The 22,715-nt window shown below is 33.1% G+C and overlaps 2 protein-coding genes and 1 pseudogene across 2 annotated transcripts; 1 reads left to right on the top strand and 2 right to left on the bottom strand.

Annotated features, from left to right (window-relative positions):
* Window positions 1-1,864: 1,864 nt before the first annotated feature.
* On the bottom strand, window positions 1,865-7,132 carry LOC123918151. The gene is made up of 6 exons (XM_045970126.1): window positions 6,741-7,132; window positions 5,424-6,390; window positions 5,131-5,333; window positions 3,458-3,494; window positions 2,841-2,908; window positions 1,865-2,748 (listed from the first exon to the last, which is right to left on the bottom strand). The coding sequence occupies exons 1-6, from the start codon at window positions 6,836-6,838 to the stop codon at window positions 2,274-2,276; spliced, it is 1,848 nt and encodes a 615-aa protein (XP_045826082.1). The 5' UTR covers window positions 6,839-7,132; the 3' UTR covers window positions 1,865-2,273.
* A 3,982-nt stretch (window positions 7,133-11,114) lies between these two features.
* LOC123918150 lies at window positions 11,115-14,625 on the top strand (annotated as a pseudogene).
* Window positions 14,626-14,852: 227 nt separating this feature from the next.
* Window positions 14,853-17,355, bottom strand: LOC123918149 (anthocyanidin reductase ((2S)-flavan-3-ol-forming)). Its single transcript, XM_045970125.1, has 6 exons — window positions 17,110-17,355; window positions 16,391-16,557; window positions 16,109-16,309; window positions 15,533-15,692; window positions 15,227-15,440; window positions 14,853-15,138 (listed from the first exon to the last, which is right to left on the bottom strand). Exons 1-6 carry the CDS (start codon window positions 17,237-17,239, stop codon window positions 14,994-14,996), a joined length of 1,017 nt encoding a protein of 338 aa, XP_045826081.1. The 5' UTR covers window positions 17,240-17,355; the 3' UTR covers window positions 14,853-14,993.
* Window positions 17,356-22,715: the final 5,360 nt, after the last annotated feature.

Genomic DNA, 22,715 nt, shown 5'->3' with positions numbered 1-22,715 from the left:
CTCCCTTCTCCTCCTCTGAAATCATTTTCGCTTTTTCTTTCTCATGTGTTCTTTCGGCTTCGATGGCCGCGATCTGGGTCTGTAAGCGTCGTATTTCTACCACGGCGGCTTGCAAGGTGTTAACGCTAGAACTGTCGTTATTTCCATGCTCTCCAGCCATGTGAAAATGTTTGATTTTTCGTCTAGTTGCTGTGATAGGCTGGGATCAAATGATTTTACCGCAGCCCCACGGTGGGCGCCAAAATGTTCTGGTAAAAACTCAAAGGGGTTTGTATTATTGATTAAATGATGCGGTTACACTTGGTTCAATCCCAACAACCCTGGGAGTTTTTTAAGTCAGAATTCGGATCTCCTTACAAATGAAAGTATGGAGCTATTTATAGAGCATCTAGTCTTCTTCTCCAAGCAAGGATTCCTAGAAATCCGGTCCACAGCGCCTTCTTTGGTAACACAGCGTGAAAGTAGGGATGAGAACCTTGGTCTCCAAGCTATGGCGGTTATGGGAAGTTGGTTTCTTCCTTCTCAGGTCGACCATTCACACAGGGAAGAAGGAGATATTTACAATAATACTAAATCTATTTTCTGGATATTGACACGTGATTATTGATCACGCCTTGGCCTCGTATCGCCTAATGGGGCGTTTTAGATCTTTCTGGATGTGGGCTTAATATTCTTTCTTATATTAATTGGGCTAGTTGGATTTGCCTCTAAGCCCATTGCCCAGTCCATCTATTATAGCTGTTTGTTACTTTGTTTTGCTCGATTTTTTTTATATTAAATCTTCCGAGATTGTAATGTTATTCCGTCTATCTACATAAAAAAATAAAAAGAAATTTGGATAACATACAACATAAATAAATAAATAAATAAATAAATAAATAAATAAATAAATAAAATCAAAGATATCTAACTCAAATGGTGGCTATCAGGGACATTATTGAAGTGGTCAGGATTCGAACTCCGGATTCCACATTTTTCCACATTTAAATATGTGAGTCTTGTCATTTAGACTACTTGACAAAAAAAAAATCAAAGATTACTTGATATTGATAATGTAAAAAGTTTTATACATTATTTACTTATATATTATATCATCATAGATGTTTGTTGAGTTTTTTTATTTTTTGGTAAGGATTTGTTGAGATTTTTTTTAAAATAATATAATAAATAAATGAAAATAAAATAGTGAAATATAATTTTTAGAAACCGGCTTAGTTTTGTCTAAAAAAATGACTTGAAAGTCAAATGTCTTTGTCTATCTCAAACCTAATTTGAGTCATAGTAAAATATTATTGCTGGAAACTGATTTTGCTGTGACATGTACTTTTTTTTTTGTCTTAGATGAAGTAATCCACTGAAATTCTTATCTTTTTAAATTTACTTTAAATATGATATGATAATTAAATATCATATAATTTGTCGTCCATAAAATATAAAATAACATGCTTAATGTGAGATCAAAATAGAATGATAACATGAAATGTGTATCGAGTTGGAATGTCATGAATAAGATTAAAGATCTCACGTAGTTGAATAGATGTGCAGACGTGCTGGCTGGCTAATATTAGTGGAAATTTAAGAGTGTCTCCCTCTCCATTTAGTTGCTTTGTAGTTTTTTAGGTTTTGACCCCTTTGTTGTTATGAAAAGAAAAGAGAAAAAATAAACAACTCAACAAATAATAACCGTCTAAATTGAAAATAGACAAGGAACAAGTGCTTTTTGTCATTGTGGCATAAGTAATACAAGAGTGACATCAGAGAGCATCTCAGCTTATTACATGTTGATTTGTCGCTGATGTTAGTATAATATTTAAAATAAAATTGACTCTTGTATTATGCTCGAAAAACAGATAAACATGAAATATGCTGAAAACTACAGAATTATTTTTGAATGTGAATTCTATAATCATGTTCATAAATTACCCAAGATAGAAGCAAGACTAGTCAGCTAAAAAGAACAAATTACATGCTATAATCACGGTTTTTCTCCTCTGACCACAAAGACGAAGTAAAACAAATAAATTGTGTTTTGTTAGAGAATGATACGAGTGAATTAAAAACAAGTAAACATGGCGATTGTAAATAGACATCGTCATAACAATTGCATTGCAACTAGCAACCGATTTAATCCTCTCACTCATGTTCATGAAAGAGAGGAAAAGAAATGCTGTCTCCATGGAATGTTCAGCAATTCCACAGTTTGCATGAAACAAATGCTGTCTCCAAGAAGAAAACGAAAGGTCTCTGAGGAGTCCCAATTTTCCACCAAAGACTTAATAACCATTGATCTGAGGCCTTGAAGTAGGACCAACAAGCCGTGAAAAGGGCATTTGATTCCTGCCAGAGTTCAAGCCCCTTTGACCTGAAAACCGATCATTTACTTTGGGGTCCGATACAGATTTTGAGAATGCTTGGGCAAGTTCAACCGCTGAAGCTCCTCTACCGTAGCGTGGGCCACCAGCACCTTGAGATGATTCCACAGGCTTGCGCCAAGTTTCAGGTGAAGGGGGCCTCTCGGGGACTTGCTGCCTTTCGGTTTCCCTCGGATTTCGCCGATTATTATTGCTATTATCACCGCTGCGCCAATTCTTCCTCTGTCCAAGAGCCCTGTCGCCATCTACCTTTTGCTCCTTCCTTTCAGGTTTTCTGCCTGTTCTTTGATTGAGACCATCCTCAGTTTTTTCACCATATCGAGTTTGGACCGAATGATCATGAAGTTTCTCGGACCTCGGAATATTGTGTTCAACCCTACAAAATGCATAATTATTGAAAGGCATACAATCAGACTTGGGTCACCACATCATAGAATACAAACAAACAAACAAAAAACAAGTTCTTACCGATTTGGACTCTCAACCACATCATAGTTTTTTATTGCAACATCATCAACCCCTCGCTCCTTCAAAACCTGATGGAAAGATGAGAGTAACATTAGTGTTGTTAAATAGCAGCTATTGCGCTATAATTTAACAGAATTCGGATAAATTACTATTATTCTGCTATACATTATTTAATACAAAATGTTGTCAAATAGCGGACCTATAGCACTATTGCGTAGCAGAATTGGAAGAACCCGCTATTTTTTTGTGATCTGCGCATGACAACAATAAGTAACATCAAGTGATGTCAGTTGATGCATTTGGCCCTATACGAGACATTTTAAGCAGCCACATAAATAGTGGCAGTGGGGGGGTTCCATCAAAGCAAGGATAAAGAGATTTTAACCGGACAAAAAATGAACATATGTGAAACTACTATCCCCTGCTCACGACAGACAAAAAATTGGGGTTGGATCCTCTCCATCCATCCCCTCTCCACTCTCAATCTGTCTCATAAATTTCACTCTTCATTATTTATTTTCTCTCTCTCACCCACAGGAGAGGATTCATTGGCCAAAAATTGATAAAGCATTAATTTTAACTTGTATTCAGGATTATAAATAAATGAAACAACTTACTAATTCTCGAGGGCGAGCTCCACCAAATAAAGCATTCCTGAAACATTTGCATCAGTTGTTCCATTATTAAACGGGAAGCATTGGACAACTAACCAAATAAACTTTCTGAAAGCAGCCCAAACATATCAAGCATTCGCCAAAAGTTTCAAGAATTTAAGAAATCACAAAGTTGGACCATTGTGAGGCTCACCGGCAATCATATCCATAAAGACAATTCACAAAAGAAAACATGAAACATTCCTCATAATCACACAAATAAAAGCATACATATGGCACTGTTTAATTTTTTCAATTCCTTGGTTAATACACTAAAGGGCATAAAAAAGATGAAATTTGGAATCTAAGGGCTCAATTCTAATTCAATGGTCAATTCCAATGAGTTATAAAATGTCGTCCTGGACTTCAACAAAAACTTACAATGTACAAAGTTGCAAATGAGCCATGTAATTATAAAATGTCTCCTTATTTTAGACATTAAATATAATTCCAAGGAGTTCAAATAAAGAGTGACTAAAACTGAAAAGTACATTTATTTTTTAAAAAATGTTAATACAGGAGAAAGTTGGGTACTCTACAATCTACCATTTCTTAAATCTAATAAACTCATTTAAGCTTATAATCACAATTAACCACTATTCCTCCTTTGTCTCACCTTCCTACTTTCCATTTAGTAAGCACACAGCTGTTATGTGATTCATAGCCTTTAAAATTAACAAAACCACAGTCCACCTTCTATTATTTTCCACAATTCCAACTTAACGGACAACAAGAATGGTGAAGTAAGCATCACCCCACCCTTACACATACACATATAAAAATAAGGGCCTTGATCTTGAAACACACACCTTCCCATTCGTTACTGTAAATGAAATTTTTATATTATTTCAGAAAGTATAACATGTTTCTTATATATTTTAAGAGTATGGTTGTTGGTAAATGTGTCAACCCTACATAGTGGGATAAGGCTTGGTTGTTGTTGGGTGTTGGTATATGTGTGGTGAGTTTTAACTTTTAAGTGCCGCTGTTTAGTACAAATGATTTTGTCCGAAAAATTAACCATACAAGGGAGGATGGGTGGGAAATAGTAACACCATTCCGGAAAAACCAAGTAATGCTCCATGATTTTTGAGCTAAATTAATCTATACAGTTTAGCATTTCTGTAAGTACTGGGGACTTGGGATAAAAACATCCTCCGTCCTTCTGGAATGTGCTAGAAAAATATCAGTTCAGTGAAGGAGAATCTCCTTTCTCGTAAAGAAAACATCCAACCTCATACTCACATGAACGAATGTTCTCGCATTACCATAAACAACCTAGATCTCTAACTATTCATTATATAAGTGGCTTGTATGCACTTTTAAACTTGACCTGATATATGATCTGGCCTGAAAAGCTGAGTATGCACTTATTTTCCAAATTCAGTAAATTCGGTGTATTGTGATTATTAGGATTGGGGTTTTTTAAGTGGTAGCAGTCACTTATTGTGGTCTTCATTAACCATAGCATATTTTCAAATTTCAATATCTTTAGCCTGTGGAAGTAGACCTATGGCTACAGTTCAAGGTAGGTTGAATCAACTAGCATTATTAACAACACATCCAAACACCCACCACAAAATAAATATATAGCAACACTGAAAAAACTTCTCAACCCACTGTCTCATGTAACTGACCTGTCTCTTTCCTTGTTTCCTTCTGACTGTTCATGGACCTCAGGTCGGGGCTTCAGAGGTTTCAGATTCAGCTTTGGACGCTGTCCTAGATCCTTCCCACTCTCAGTTCCAGCAGAAACAGGCTTCACAAAATTGGCATGTCCATGTCCATGTCCCTGATAAACAGGTTCAACATGGCTAGAATCATTAACTTGACGATATACCTAACATGAAGAGCAAATGAGAGAATTCCAAATGTTAATAAAAGAATGTATAAAAACTGAAACTCATAAGTTGAATATGTGAATACCTACCTGTGTGTGTTCTGTAACAGGAGGTTCTGAACTTTCCAGTGGCTTTGTTCTAGGCAACAACTTAAGTTTAGGTCGCTCAACTGGTTCAGAAGCTATATGGTGTGGCGATTCGGAGCCAACTACTTTGCTATCAGTTCGAGCAGAATGAATCCCATCAGAAAATTGCACTGCACTTCTCGGTCGTACATCTGAATATTTTGAAACCCCAGACCTTTCATGTTCGAATAACTCATTCCTACCACCTTGCATCTGGTTATCAATAACTAAACCCCTTTCAGCATGTCTTGCTAGCATTTCATCAGAATTCCCCTTTTCACCCACTGTATCTATCCTATTGCTATTAATAAATGCATGCGGTCTACTCTCCACTTCAGAAGGTCTAATCACCTCCACGTCTGTCTGATAATGGACTGACTGCCATCTGCCAGAAGACACCTTATCAAGGGCACTTGCATGAGCCAATTTGGAAACAGCATTAGCACTAGACCAAGCAGATTGTTCCGACTCAACAGCACCTGCCACCTCCTTCCTCATCGACCACACATTTGGATGACCACCACCAGTAGACGATCCATGTTCCTTACTAACTCCAAAACTCTGAGAATTAGTTCCCCCATGAACTGCTACTGTCTCAGTAAGCCTGGCCGAGTACGAATTAACATTCCCAACAGGGGACACAGGACCCACTTGTCTGCTCAATGAACTGCTTCTCTTCACCTCAACACGAGAAGGCAGAGGAGCACGAATACTCTCATCACTAATAGTTCTCCTCGGAGCCGAACTACCATCCAACGGCTTTCTCTCATCCTCATCAAAATTCCTACCAATCGGGGCAGTATGTGGAAGAAACAACGATTTATCATCATAATGCCTAGTCGCAGGCGACGTGTGGGGCCTAGACCAATGATCCGGCCTCCCCATCGGTGTTCCCCACGATGCAGGCGCACGATCCGAAGGCCTCACAGTTCTGTACAAAAAATAAATTAATTAAAAAAAAAAAAAAAAACACAAAAAGAGTAAATCATGATTCATCACACTCTCTTTGCATAAACAGATCCATCAATTTAAATAACTCATCATAGTGATCACACCAAACAATATAAAAACAATTAAATTTTAAAAAAAAATAAAAAAAGCATGATCAATTAAAAGTCATAGATCTAATTAGTAATTTTCTCCCATACACCAAAATCAAATTTTAATTATTAATTTACACAACAACTATATGAATAAACAAATTACGAATGAAAGTAAAGTAAAAAAATTAGAAAATAGATCGTTGATATGAAAAGAATAGAAATAGATGATTATACATACACGCCGGGAGCAGAAGGGAGAGGGAGATCAGATGGAATAGAACCGCCATGGAAGTCCTTCAACGTCATGGTGCTTCCACTCACTTTCTTCTTCGACATTCTTCCCCTTCTCACTCTTCCTCACAAAAAAAAAATTACAAAAAAAAAAAAAAAACAAAATCGTAATTAGTAAATTTCAGGGTGATTTTGTTGTTGATTATGAATCAGTGAAAGTAATGAGAGTGAGGACGAAAACGAAGGAACGCGATTAGTGAATTTTTTTTTTTTTTTTGGGTGCGAAAACGAAAAGGGAAAAAAAAAGTGAAGAGAGTGAGAGAGAAGGGATGATGAAGAATGATATGTGTTTGTTTGATTGAGTGCAAATTTTCGATTTTTTTTTTTGGGAGTTGGGAGGGGGTGTTTGTGTGCTTTACGGTTTATTTGTAGTTGTCCATGGGATGTTTGCCACGTATACGGAAAGTAGTTTGTCGTCGTTGGATTGGATAGAGAAAATAGTAGAATCCTAGATTATGCTTAGGACATGTGGCGGCCTGGTGTATTACTGTTGGCTTTATGGGGCCCATTGCTAATTGAGTTCAATGAATATGTTCCTTTTTTAATATTTTTTTTTACCGACTAAAAATTCCACATTTAAGATAAATAAATGGAATGATCGGAGTTCGAACATCGACATTTGTAACCCTTATATAAATAGCAATATGCAAAGTCACTACATTTAATCTAGTGGTGAGAGATTTGGTAATATGCTAAAGATCATAGGTTCGATTATCAGTTCAATTGTAAAAAAAAATAGCAACATGCAAACCTGTTCAATTGTAAAAAAATAAAAAATAGCAACATGCAAACCTGTAAAAAAAATAGCAACATGCAAAAGGTACAAGAAGTATTTTACCAATCACCATAGGATAAATACATGAGAGCACTCAAACCAACACACGAGCCAAGGCAATACCAACCAAAACATAAGGCTCACGAAACATCTACCATCCCCAACCAAAGTACTATCTAACTATACAATCTAGAGGGTAAATACTTCACCATAATACAAAAATAACGATTTATATTTATTAGCCATCAACCACTTCCAATAAGTACATTTGATCATCTCCATTGCATTAGCCAAATCAAACATTTTATTGGAGAAATTTTTTTCATTCTTAATTCGTCAAAGAATTCAAACCACCGCATGTCAAACTATCAAAAGACTTCTTTCCTCTTTTAGGAGGAGACGAGAATCCTTCAAAATGAGATCAAATATTTCCCGGAAACACCTCAGCCACATTAAACCATATATACTCCTCAAACTAAATCGACCTTGCAAAGGGACACATTGTGGCGGATCCAAGACCCTATGTTAGAAGATTCAAACTATTTAACTTAATTTATATAAATCAGGTATCATTTGTTCGCAAATGTACACGGTAATCTCTCGAGTTGGATAGAATCATAATAGGCAGTAAAAATACATCTCCATAATGTTAGCATTTCGCGTTAGACTAAACTCCAAGATAGATCCGGGATTCAATTTCGGACTCCACTTATTCACTTTAAGGATGAAATTCTAATCATTAAATTACTTCACCAAAATTATTCTATTTTTTGAGGGCATAAATATATACATATTGAAATCATAAATTTAAAATAATCGAGTGTACACTACTTCCAAAATATTATGCAAATACTCCCTCCATCTTAATTTATAAACAAAAGAAAAAAGTAACTTTTTTTGTCCCAAATTATAAACAAAAGAGACAAATTTTTATCATTTTCAAGATTTATTTGTACTTATTCTCATGAAATTAAATGCAAAGTACATTTAATTTTCTCTCTATTCCTTTTTCCCATAATCAACAATTAATAAAAATTATTTTTACATCTTCCACAAAACTTATTTTAAAGAAAACACAAAAAGTCATACTTCAAATTATCATGTTTTGTTTTCCTTAATAATTGTGATTTTTTTTCTTGCTTTTAATTTTGGATAGAAAGAGTGGTAAATAAAATTAATTTAATAAAACAGTATATCTTTCAATTTAATAACATCATTATATTTTTTAAATCCGCGTAATATATATATAAGAAAAATTAAACGACACTTATTTTAAAATCATGGGAGTAATATATATATAAGAAACGAGGAAGAAAAAGAATCAAGTAAAAGTTAAAAAAAAATGTAAAAAAAAATTAAACGACACTTGTTTTAAAACCATCGGAGTAATATATATAAGAAACGAAGAAGAAAAAGAATCAAGTAAAAGTTAAATATATATATATATGATTGACTTGATAGCATGGTACACTTAAAACAGAGCTTGTGTTAATACAATAGAAGCTAATTCTTAAAAATACATAGTAAAATATAAGCTATGAGGTGAGATAATTTTGAATCTAATTAAGGGTGCAGAGTAAAATATTGATGGGGTGCAAAATAACATAAAGTAGGATATCCTTGAAATTTTCACAAGTACAGGGTGTGCATGAATAAATAGCACTTCCTCTTGGGACATAAAATGAATAAGTAAACCTTTGTTTGAATGTTTCTATCCCCTGCAAATAATGCACACACAACGGAACCTCCCACATGAATTACATACACCTCTAGCCGCCAAGTTTTCAACTTAGTAGGAATTTTTGAAAGCAACGGCCAACTTAGAAGAAAGGTATGAATAAACATAGTCACAACAAAATAGTTAAAATCAAAATAAATTTTGAAAAAATCTAACTGTGTATTGATATGAATCATATCAATTCTCACTCTCTAACTTTTTAATTTCAATTTTAATTTAAAAAAAAAAACTAAAAAAGAGACTAAAAACGGTGTCGTTTTTGTTTTTGTTTTAAAAAAATAAATAAATTAATAAGCATTGAATTTGAATGGAAGGGATTTCGAACGGACCAATAGCATATTCGGTTTTAACTGGTTCACTCCAGTTCCTACCAATAGTTGTCCAACAATCAAATCACCGGCCGGTGACCCCTCCGGTTCCCGATTCAACTAGCCAATTCGGTCCGATTTTTAAAACCTATAGTTAGTGAAATTCCAATCACATTGATCAAGATAAGCGAAAGAGAGTTTTCGATCCGATTGGATATTTCTAGATCAAATCTCTCTATCTAGCTCTCAATAACTTATTGTTCCTACGTGTAACCTTGATGAGGATACTAGGATGATATTGAAAGAAAGTTGGAATTCTATGGCTCTTTCAAAGGTCAAAATATTTTTTTGCAGTCTTTCTTCCATTGTCTTCCTGCTAGAGGTATTGAGGTAACCTTCCCACAAGCAGTGTCCTAACTTTTGGCCCGAATTCAGACCGTCATTGGTGCATGGGTGTGTTGGAAGTTGAAGATCATTTGTTTTGTGATTGTAAGGGGATGGTTAGTTCTATGAGTGACACATAAATCCTCTCATTTGATTTAATTTTTAGTTTCCTCTCTTTCGGTTTTTGGATGGATAGAATACCTCTTGTACTTTATCTTATTGTGAGTTTATTACTCATTTAGGGACTTCTTTTTTTTTTTTTTTTGAAGATTTCATTATTCACCGGTTCTTAATGGTAAGATAATGCCATGAACCTTACGACGATTAATAGTCTGAACATGAAAGAGTGACATATTTTATGACATTCTAACTTGATCCATTTCTCTCAAAACTTATGAAACCGATGAATTTCTTCTTTAAATATGTTTTATTTGTTCCCAAATTTCATACCGCCGATGCGACAAGATCAATTCAATCGATTCTTCAGATGAAAGACATTAATTGTTTGTTCCGACAAATAAATACAAATATTTTTAGAATCGATACAAATTTGTTAAAGGTCCAATTAAGGTATTAATCATTAAAGGTTATTCATTGATAAAAACTAACATTATATTTTTAATTTTAGAAAAATTACAACAATTTTAATAATAAATTTAGAGAAAACGAAAGATGTATCGACAATGTATATTACGTCACTTTATTTTACTTTTTCTATTTTTATGACATAAAAAGTTAAATCATTCTTATTAGATGATAATATAAAATTGTTATATCCGACAATTTTTATATACCGATATGCATAACAAACATTAATCTCAAAGTTTAAAGCGGTTTTTTATATATGGGCAAAATTTATAGCCTTTTTAACTTTAGTTCTTTTTCCAGATAATCTGGTTTTTTTTCATTTTTTGACAGATCCATTTGCATTTGTTAAAAAGATAAAAACCTACGTCACAGTTTCCATAAACAAAAAAGTTTCTAAAAAAAATGAAGTAAAAAAAAAAGGTTTCCAAAAAATTGAAGTAAAAAAAAAGTTTCCAAAAAATAAAAATAAAAAACATGTCACTTGTTTAAGCGGTTTCATTTCATCATTTGTCACTGCATTTTCATGCTCTCACACTCTCCATGGAATAGACTCATTTTCCATCCCCTCATTATCATCATTACTTATGGTTATCACTCTCTCTTTCTCTTTTTATATTTTGATTTTTTAATATAATAATGATCACATCATTTTCTAGTTTAATTTCCTATATTAACAGTATTAGTTTATCATAGTATGTATTGTTTATTCTGTTTAGTACCAATTTCATTGGATGTTATGATCATGTAAAAGGGTTTAAGGAAAATGTTTTTTTTCCTTCATACTTATAAGGAAACAACATAGCATGCATCATTTGTTTTTGTTCTTATCCTCTATTTCTTTCTTTTCCAGAAGCTAAAGATTTGTATTTTTTTTTATTTTTTTTTTTAAGTTTACTTGCAACTTGGAAGGCGACGATTCGTCAAAGGGAGTTTAAATTTTAGTTCTGATTGTATTGAGTTCATGATTTTGCCATTGTATAAGTGGTTGATGAATCTGACACCATTAAAGTAAGTAAAGTATAAAATCAGAAAATTAATGGTAGTTATTTTGTTATGAATATGATATATACTTATTTAAAAAATGAACGATTCTTACATCGCTTCACTTTTTATTTGGCTGTTTTCTTGATCGTAATATCCACTTTTGATTCGTTAATAGGTGATCCGTAATACTCACTTTACTCTCTAAAGTGAGTTACTCACTTAAGTGAGTTACTCACTTTAGAGGAGTCAGATCCGTGATTGATATATTATTTTAAGTAGTGTGAGTGAACGACGAATCATTCAGTCACGGAAGGAAAATTGTTTAGCAATTTTAGAAAAAAATATTTGAATTAACAACTGTTAAATTGCCTCTAGATAGAATTCCATGTAGTAGTTATAACTTTTCCTTAATATTGGATGACAAAAACAAGGTGTTGTTTGGATTATCTTCCAGTGTTATGCACCAAGATTTAGATTTTTGGTTCTTATTATAAGTTTCTGTGTGTGCATTTTCAGGTACACCGGCAGAATCATAAGTAGTTTTTAGTAGATTCTGAATTTTCTTGAGATGAGCAGTACTCTCTTGATTTTGGTCATAGGAATATGCACAGGCTTTGTGGTTGGAGCCGGTTTGACATTTTCAATTTTTGTCTGCTTCTTCATGTTTGGAAAGAAGCGTGTAGACGTAGAGGTGGAGAAGAGCGGTCCTATGAGAACCGAGGTTGTTACTCTTCATGTCAAAGGGTCTGATTCAAGCTCAGCATCATTATCAGACTCCAATATGGCTTTTGAGTCACCAAGAACATCGGAATGGAGTAACACATCTTTATGGTTAGAAGGACTTAGGAAAAAGAATGCAGCATGTGGAATTCCCAAGTATTCTTACAAGTATGTTGATTTTCATTGCACTAAATTTGATAGAAATAGTTAACGTTACCAACAATGAATTGGTCCAAGTAGATGGTTCGGGGTTCGATTCCTGGCTCCTGCGTATGGAAAGAACAAGTAGCTTGTATTTAGGCATGTGCCTATGTTTTATATTTCTCTATTTGTGTAACCTTGTTACTCTTTTTCCAGAGATATAGAAAAGGCGACTTCTAATTTCACGACGATCATAGGCCATGGAGCATTTGGTCCTGTTTACAAAGCCATCATGCCTACAGGTGAGACAGTTGCGGTTAAAGTTCTTGGTACTAATTCAAGACAAGGAGAACAAGAATTTTTAACTGAGGTAATACCTGATGATATACTTAGGTTTCTATCAACATTTTTCCATCTATATGTCCATGAAATTTTCTTTGAAAGTTCGCAATTATTGAATGATCGAAGAATTCTAAAGCGATTGATCCTTTGTATTTTTTAGAAACTTTACTTCAAACATGTTATAACAGATGGGATGATAGCGAGTTTAAGTATTTTCCACTTCCTTAATGTTTTTCCATACGGAAATTTGCTTTATTCTTCAACAAAATATCACTATAATGATCAAAAGAAATTCTTAGTGTTGTGTCGTCGCCACTTCGTTAAGGCTTTGTTTGCTCTCCTGTAAACAGGTCTTATTACTTGGAAGGTTACACCACAAAAATATTGTGGGTTTGGTGGGATATGCTGCAGAAAGAGGACGGCATATGCTCCTTTACAATTACATGAGCAATGGCAGTCTTGCGTCTCATTTGTATGGTTAGAAAGATACCAATTCTTGTCATTTTACACGATGGAATACATATTTTCACCGTGCAATGGCTCCATTCTTTGTTCCGTAGAAATTAGTTTCATCTGAATATTTTTCACCGTGCAATGGCTTTTATTTACCTTTGTTTGCGTTGATGATCCAGGTGATAATCATGAGCCGTTGAGCTGGGATTCGAGACTTAGCATAGCACTAGATGTTGCAAGGGTGTTGGAATATCTACATTATGGGGTAAATAGTATACTCAAATATTGTTAGATTTTTTAATAAACATTACACATTGAGATCAGAGAACATGTTTACTTCTGGTTTTTTCTTTTTCTAAATAAACAACTCGTCGCAGGCTGATCCACCTATTGTGCACCGTGACATCAAGTCGTTCAACATTCTACTGGACCAGTTTATGAAAGCCAAGGTAACCAACCTTTGCATTTAGTTTCACAAAGATGAATAGAAGTATCCATGATATTTGAAATTGAAAACATTCATGTGTGCATTATTAATTATTGGGCAGGTCACTGACTTTGGGCTTTCGAGACCAGAGATGACGAAACCTCGTTTGTCAAATGTCCGAGGAACTTTTGGATATCTTGATCCCGAGTATATGTGTACAAGAACCTTCACTACGAAAAGTGATGTTTATAGTTTTGGTGTGCTACTTTTTGAGCTTATTACTGGCAGGAATCCACAGCAGGGCCTCATGGAATACGTAAAACTAGTAAGAACACCTTCTTCTTGCTTGTTTCTATATTCCTCGCCGCATTGTTGTGCATGCATATATTTTGCTGCATCTGAAGATATAATAATTGTGTTGAGTTAATTAACTATGCAATAACATTACACAGAAGTTTTACACAGATGTATAATCATACGTCACACTTATTTATTAAATTTATTAATCGCTAGTATTTTACAAAATATTCATTTTTGGTTATGATTAGGCTGCCATGGAAAGCGAGGGCAAGATTGGATGGGAAGAAATTGTGGATCCGGTACTGAATGGAAAATATGATGTACATAAGCTTAATGTTATGGCTTCACTTGCATTCAAATGTGTCAATGAAATCTCCAAAATTCGACCTTCAATGAGGGACATCGTTCAAGCATTATCTCAACTTTCTAAGAAGCCTAATATAAATTCTATCCGAGCACCTCCTTCTACGTTAAGCAAATCTCCTTCTGCGTTATACGAAGTGTCCCTTGAAGTGAAACAGTCAGCGGATTTGCGCAGATTGCACAGCCGATAATCATTGGAGTATTTCTGTGTTCTTCGATTTTTAAATTATATATCTTCTTTTAATTTTATCTACTTGGTAAAGAGTTTATCGTCAAGAGTCATAAAGTGTATTGTACATTTGATTTACACCGTCGATGCATAAAAACTAATCTCTTTGTTAAACCATTTGGAATGTGAAGCACCCTAATGTTGTTAGGCTGAATAACATCATTGTGCTCTTGATGAGAAGTTCTTGTGCTTATTAATTTTTCTTTTTATTTTGAGTCAATGATTTCATTTGTTGCATTAGTCTTAAGCCGATTAAAAACATCGACAAAATATTGATTTTGAACTGTAAGCATAATCAAATCCAAACTTAACAGCAAAATTATTGTGCTCTCTTCTTAATGAAGTGGCAAATACACTAGGGGATTCACAGAGATGAACCTTATTCACTCTAAACTTCATAAATACGTAACAAGCTTAGAGTTTGCTAGTGTAGTGGAAATATTGAAATCTAATTCTTCAGCGCCCCCTTCGTCTTAAAATACTCCACAGTCTGGTCAAAAGTTTCAGCAATTCCATGCTTGAAACTGAACCCTTCTTTGATAAGCTTTTCAGAAGAGATTATCAACTTTGCCTTGCTGGGGCAATCATCAAATCTGCAAATAAAAAATGATAGTTTGTGTTAGTAGAAGTTAATGCCGATGAAGATATAAATTCACACAAAATGTATGACTAGATGCCTACTCAGTTGGAACTTTATACTGAGGGTATCGTTTGTTGAGAAACTTTGCAAGCTCCGGAACACTAGTATTGTGAGCACAGCAAATGTATCTACCAGAAGCTGATTCTTTCTCTGCCAGAAATATATGAGCTCGGCAAGTATCCTCAACATGAGTGATGGATAACGAACCCGACAGAAACTGCATTCCTTTCAGAGCATTTATGAGGAAATCATTGCCTGCAAGATATAAAAATGAGATCAAAACATTAATGAGTCATTTTGTATAGTCCTTAAAAGTCCTTAAGCCATTGAATTTTTCTGCTTTGAACCTGTTATTAGAGACATTGCCATGCCAACACTAGATGGGATATCTGGCGTGAGAGAAGGACCAATTGTTAAAGTAGGTATCACAGTGATTAGATCAATGTCATTTTCTTCAGCGAATTTCCATGCAGCCTTTTCAGCTAGCATTTTTGAGGCAGGATAACCCTGCAAGTTTACATAATCTTTTCCGATTAGAAATGATAACGAGGCACCACAATGTAAAGAGCCAAGCCATTTCCTACCTAGTGTTCTGAAATACTCCCTTCGGTTTCATATATAAGCAAAGATTCCTTTTTCAGGTTCATTAAATAACTGATGTATCTGGTACGGTTATTATTCAATGAACCTGAAAAAGGAATCTTTGCTTATATATGAGACTAGAAGGAGTAGAGGCCACTGCTCTACCATAATGGAATTTTAACAACCCGTTATTGTTATGTGATGCGTAATCTAGTACAAAGTGTTGTTAAATAACGACTATAGCAGTATTATAGCACGGTACATAGCTTAGCGGAATTTGAACAAATAGCTATTTTTTGCGATGCGTGATTGAGAACAGTGAATAAGGTTTGATGTTTTACCCATGTTGGTGGCTTTGCAGTGTTCAGAAATTCAACATCAGACCAGTTGGTTTCATCCATAACATGACCTGTCCCTTTGAGTTCATTTATAGTCACCGCGGCTGCTGAAGATGTTAAGATAACTCTTTTGACTTGTTTTGCTCTTGCACATGCTTTCAACACATTCAACACACCTTTGATTGCTGGCTTTATCATGTCATTCTGAATAGTAATGGCACAATTTTTTTCAGTAATATATTGTTTTTTTTCTACATGCATATACTTAAAAACATTCGATTTTACCTCAGGATCTTGAGAAGCAAAATTCACAGGTGTAGCAAGTTGAAAGACAAGTTCACATCCTGCTATAGGAGCATCAAAATCTTCTTCAACTGTTAAGTCTGCTCTAAATAGATTCAGTTCTCCCAAACTTTGCAGTGTCACTAGGTGAGATATTTTCTTAGGACTATCTGTACAAAACACCAAAACCAGCACTTTTTTTCATACCAATTTTTTTGCATGTTATCTATTCTTATACAACTTCAGTAGAGAGATAGGCCTAGCACTTGTTTAGTCTTCATGTTTGGAATCACAGTAAATTTGATAAAATCATGTTGACACCATAATTTTGTCAAAATTACGGTAGCACAATGTGATTCTACCAGACTCATCGTCAATCCAAACATGCGCTTAAGCGATTGCATTTTGGTAGAGAGATAGACCTAGAACTTCTTGTTTCAAGGAAACCAACCGCCTGTTTGGAATCACGGTAACTTTAATAAAATCATATTGTCACCGTAATTTTCTCAAAATTACGGCAGAACAAATGTGATTTACCAGACTCATCGTCAATCCAAACATGCACCAACACAAGATTTTAATATTTTTTTTTTATAATAATATTTTGTTTGATATATTGTTATCTAAATAATAATGCCATTTACTGTTTAGATAAGTAAAAAGATTAAGATGAACATATAAACAGTTATTATTATTATATAATGGCACATTAAGACATAAACCTGGGTCTCTAACAGTAGTATTAACAGCATAACCCTTTTCAAGTAACTGCTTGATCAAAATAGATGCAACAAAACCAGTGCCACCAATCACACATGCTTTCTTGTTTCCAATTTGTTTGATACTAGCCATGATGTTTCTCTTTCACTATGAAACTTATACACACTAGTGCAGTTTTTATGATCAAGAAAGGAGAGTTATTTGGTTCTTAAATAACACTAAATTGTACAGTTATACTTGAACAAAATAAACTGTTTCATTTGGTTTTTAAGGTGAGCACGTGATTATGGAGCTTTCTACCAGTGACTCAATATCTTCAAGTCTTTGGCAAGTTTGAAAACACCTTCACTTTCCATTTTTTTACTATTACTATTATTTTCTTCATAAACATTAATTTCCTTTCAATGAAAAATCATCACCTACCAACCAACCTTGAAATGATGTATCTATTTTTATTTTGTTTATCATATGTTATAGGTACAAAGCATTGTTAGAAGTGACTAATTTTAACTGCGAATTTTATGAGGTGCACAATGTTGTATTTAATCTACCTACAGGCTACAACTATTGATTTATTTCAACACATACATTCTCATTGTTTTTTATTTTTATTCTTAGAATTTTAACATTTTACCTGGAGTAATAAGAATTTCTAACTTACTATCAATAAATATTCTTACAAAAGTTATATAATTATACAAATTTTTAAGTATATAATGCGAGTTTAATTTTAATACATTTTCAATGTAAAAGTTTTATATCGATAGTCAATGTAATATTTTTTTTTTATATCAGCAGCAAATCACAATCAATCATATATACGTGACTTTAAAAAATAATTATAAATAAAGTCAAATGCTTTTTATGATCTAACAATTATGATTAAATTAATGATAGTGTAAAAAAAAGTTGGTAAAGTTTTACCTTCCATACTATCCTATTGCTTTTTCATCATAAACATTCCTTATTTTTAAAAATAAAAAATAAAAATTAATCTCTACATTATCTATCTACCTTGCTGAGATACATCCATCTACCACTCAAAATGACCCGTTGTATTTTTTTCAATCTTCAGTCTAAAAGAAAGTTGAATCAATGAAAAATTATGTATTTAATCTGAAATTTGGGCCAAATATGTTGAATTTTTTTGACATAACTTTTTCTTATATTTAAAACTAGAATGAAATTATGAGTTGCAATTTCGCAAGATAACTATTCGATGATTTCATAAAAAAGTTATGTATTTAAAAGTAAAATATTTTAATTTTAATATATTAACTCCACGCATTTTCATTAAAATTCTTTTCTTCTTTTTGTTTTGTTTTTCAGCATTAGTATCTGGTCATGACACCGTTTAATATGGTTTGAGAGTTAGTTCTGACATCAAAGTGATTCTATTCTAACCCCTTTCTAATCACCGGTTCCATAATTCCATTCATGACATTTTATGGGCCTTAACTACAAGAAGGAAAAAAAAATATTTTATTTTAATACTCCCTTCGTCCTAAATCTTTAGTCTTTTTAGCTTTTTAATTTTGTTCCAAAACTTTAGTCATTTTAAGAAACCAATGCACATTTAGTGATATTTTATCATTTGTACCCTTACAAAAGTTAAAACATTAATTAAATATATTTTCTCTTTCTTAATAAAGTAGGGGTAAAAATGACTTTACTTATCATTTTTTAATCTCCGTGCAAAACTCCAAAAGGACTAAAGTTTTGGGACGGAGAGAATTTAATGTTTTCATGATCCAAATTGAATTATCATCAACTTCATCTTTTTCATGATCCAAATTTTTGTTTGACTGATTCCAATATTCATTGCTACTATTAGCGAAATTTTCTTAGGTATCTACCTTTTTGAAAATAAATTTGTCAAGAGTTCCTTGTTGTGATTTTATTAACTCTTTATTTTTGTTTCTTTTTTCGTTTTTCATTATCTCATAAATGTTTCTTAAGCAACATCTTCTAAGCTTAAAAAAAAACTCAAGTAGAGAACAATAGCATTTGTGAAGTAGAATGTTGACTTAGAAGAATAATTGAAAAACCGTAAGATCCAAATAGTTGAAATTGGATGGAAAAAAAATTTGTTAAGTAATAACAATTTATAGAAAATAAGTTAAATAACTTATTAATAAAATTATGAATTGGTCTGGTGGTGAAGGGTTTGAGTATTATGTTATAGGTCCTGAGTTCGATTCTCAATTCATTGTAAACCAAAAAATAAAATTATGAATACAAAAAACAAAACAACACCAAAACCTAAATAAGAAAAAGCTATAGTGATACATACCTTACAAAAACGTGAGAAATAGAAAATCATAAAACAAACTCAACATGAAAGGAAAAAGTGGTGTCATCGTTTTGTTTTTGTTCCGCGGAGGCGGAGTTCTATTTTGATAATTCTACCAATTATGTCTAATCATGTTTTCTACCATTTGGGCCTCCTACCAATTATATTTTCTTTAATCTTAATTGTTTATATATATATATATATATGGGGTTTTCTAACTTAGACCCTAGTTAGGTCTAAGTTAGCAAGGTGCACCTTTTCAATTGGACCAAAATACCCATTCTTTTAATTTTTGAAAGAATAGAGCAACATGGGCATTTCTGTAATTTTCTGCAATTTTGCCAACCATATACACGCGCCCCACCTTCTTAAACCATTAATAGACGCAGATCCAGTGTCGCGCGCGTACCGAAGGACCATGGTTACAGACCGTTGATTTCCATCAGACAGCCAAGATCTGATCTCATCAAGACTGTCTGATCAATCAGACAGCCCAGATCATCCAGATCCATCAGATTCAAGCGCCTGCGTCACACTTGATTACAACCTGGAGAGAGAAAAATTTGCTTTTTAAAAGTAGGACACGTGTCACACAATGGTTGGCTGGGCGTGATTTTTGTTCATTTAATACTTTGAACTCAATTATTTCGTTGTAAATTAATTTTTTATTTTTTTATTTTTATACCAAAATTCATAATTTTTTGTTGTCTACAAATAGAGACTTGGTTCGTTTGATTTGGACACCGAAAAAAAAACGCAATTTTTCACTACCTTAATCTCATTTTTTGTCTACTAAATACGTTACTTGTGTGTTGTAATTTAACACGCACCACTCAACCAACTCACTGAAACCATTATACCAGGAAAATAGTAGATAATATTCTGGAACTTTTGGTATATTTTATGAAATTTTTGGAGACCTGAAACTATTTTTAGTTAATTAAATGAGATAAAACGGTAATTAAAAACTAATGTTTGCTTCTGAAACCATTTTACTGGTAGAATGGTTGCACATAGTTGTATTCTGAAACCATTTTACTGGTAGAATGGTTTCAATGAGTAATTTATTAATTGTGTTTGCTTCTGAAACCATTTATTCGGTACAATGGTTTCAGAGAGTTGTAATCTGAAACCATTTTGCTGGTAGAATGGTTTCAGTAAGTTGATTATTAGTTATTTGCTTCTGAAACCATTTAGCTTGTAGAATGGTTTCACATAGTTGTATTCTGAAACCATTTTACTGGTAGAATGGTTTCAGTGAGTAATTTATTAATTGTGTTTGCTTCTGAAACCATTTATCTGGTACAATGGTTTCAGCGAGTTGTAATCTGAAACCATTTTGCTGGTAGAATGGTTTCAGTAAGTTGATTATTAGTTATTTGCTTCTGAAACCATTTAGCTTGTAGAATGGTTTCAGAGATTTGTACTCTGAAACCATTTTTCTGGTAGAATGGTTTCAGTGAGTTGATGTAAGGTAGTGAAAAATGAGATTAAGGTAGTGAAAAATTGGGTTTTTTTTTTCTGTGTCCAAATCAAACGAACCAAGTCTCTATTTGTAGAGAAAAAAAAATTATGAATTTTGGTATAAAAATTAAAAAATAAAAAATTAATTTACGACGAAATAATCGAGTTTAAAGTATTAAATGAAAAAAAATTAACGCAGCCAATCAGCTTCTGACACGTGGCCTGCCTTTTCAAAAGGCTTTCTCTCTCCTCGTAATGCTTCCACCCACGCGCGCCTGTCGGCGCGTGTGATGCACGCGCGTGGATTTTGTCAAATGAGAAGCTGCCACGTGTCCTGGGGGGGGAAAAAGAAGTGGGGGGCGCGTGTATTTTTGAGTAAAATTACATAAATGCCCCTGTTGCTCAATTCTTTCAAAAATTAAAAAAATGGGTATTTTTGTCCAACTCAAAAGGTGCACCTTGCTAACTTAGACCCAACTGGGTCTAAGTTAGCAGCCCCCTATATATATATATATATATATATATATATATAGAGTCAGGATTCGTTGACACCAACTAGTTTGACACCAAATGTTACACCTCTCAATAACGTTTTAACCGATATAAATTTTATAAAATCCACCGTTGGATTGAAAGTTTACATCATATAGATCATTTGTGTAAAATTTCAAATAAATCCAAAATCATTTGATATGTTATTGAGATACATCAAAATTAACGGTTTTTGTATTTTTTTAAATGCCGTTAATCTTTATGTGTCTCAATAGCATATCAAATGATTTTAGATTTATTTGAAATTTTACACAAATGATCTATATGATGTAAACTTTCAATCCAACGGTGGATTTTATAAAATTTATATCGGTTAAAACGTTATTGAGAGGTGTAACATTTGGTGTCAAACTAGTTGGTGTCAACGGATCCTGACTCATATATATATATATATATATATATATATATATATATATATATAATATTAGGTAGGCATAATAATAGGTCTTAGGCCACAACATCCATTGTCTTAGCTCAGGACCGGGCCTGCTGATCACTGTTGTAGGAATTGAATTGTGGTCCTATCTACTAAATTCAACGATTACCGCTTAAAAAATATATTAAGAGGGCTTTTGGTTTATCAATTTATTGTACGGCATATTTAATCATTATTATTTTGCTAGAAGGCACATTTAGTCATCACGATGCATAAACATCTCTTTAGTCATTTACATCAAATTTGTTAACTTTTTTTTTTTGATACAACAAATTTGTGAACTTTAATTATAAACAAAAATATATTTAAATCAAATTTGATAACTTTAATATTTATTAATATTTATAATTCAAATAAACGCACAATAAAAAATACAAGATATTTAGTAAATTAAAAAAAAAAGTGCCTAAAATAATTGCAAGTCAATATGAACCCATATTACTACTCCATCTATTTTAAAATGATAAAAAATAGTTTTCGATCATATTATCACAAGTAATTTTACCTTATTACTTGATGGAACTTTTCTGCATGTGCACAGAATCGCTACCAAGTAATAAAGTGATAAGTTATCGTCTCCACATGGATTGTGCCAAAATTACTAGTTTCGGTTAAGAATTTAGAAACTAAACTACTTTGCATTTGCTTTGTTAGTTTTGAGAGAGTTTTGCAATTAAAGTAAATAACAATAAAATAAAAGACAATCAAAATAAAAGGCGGTTAATTGTTTCGAATTCCTCCCTTACTCCTACTTGTTAACCGGCGTTATACTTTACTGCATTATTAGTTATAGTCCGACAGATTAATTTCTATTAAAATAAGGTCAGTGTTACCGTTCCTTATTTCTATTACAATATGAATAT

The sequence above is a fragment of the Trifolium pratense genome, linkage group LG3 (assembly GCF_020283565.1).
Source record: "Trifolium pratense cultivar HEN17-A07 linkage group LG3, ARS_RC_1.1, whole genome shotgun sequence".
Taxonomy (NCBI): domain Eukaryota; kingdom Viridiplantae; phylum Streptophyta; class Magnoliopsida; order Fabales; family Fabaceae; genus Trifolium; species Trifolium pratense.
The sequence above is the reverse complement of the archived record's forward strand: the minus strand, read 5'-3'. Positions and strand labels throughout refer to the sequence as shown.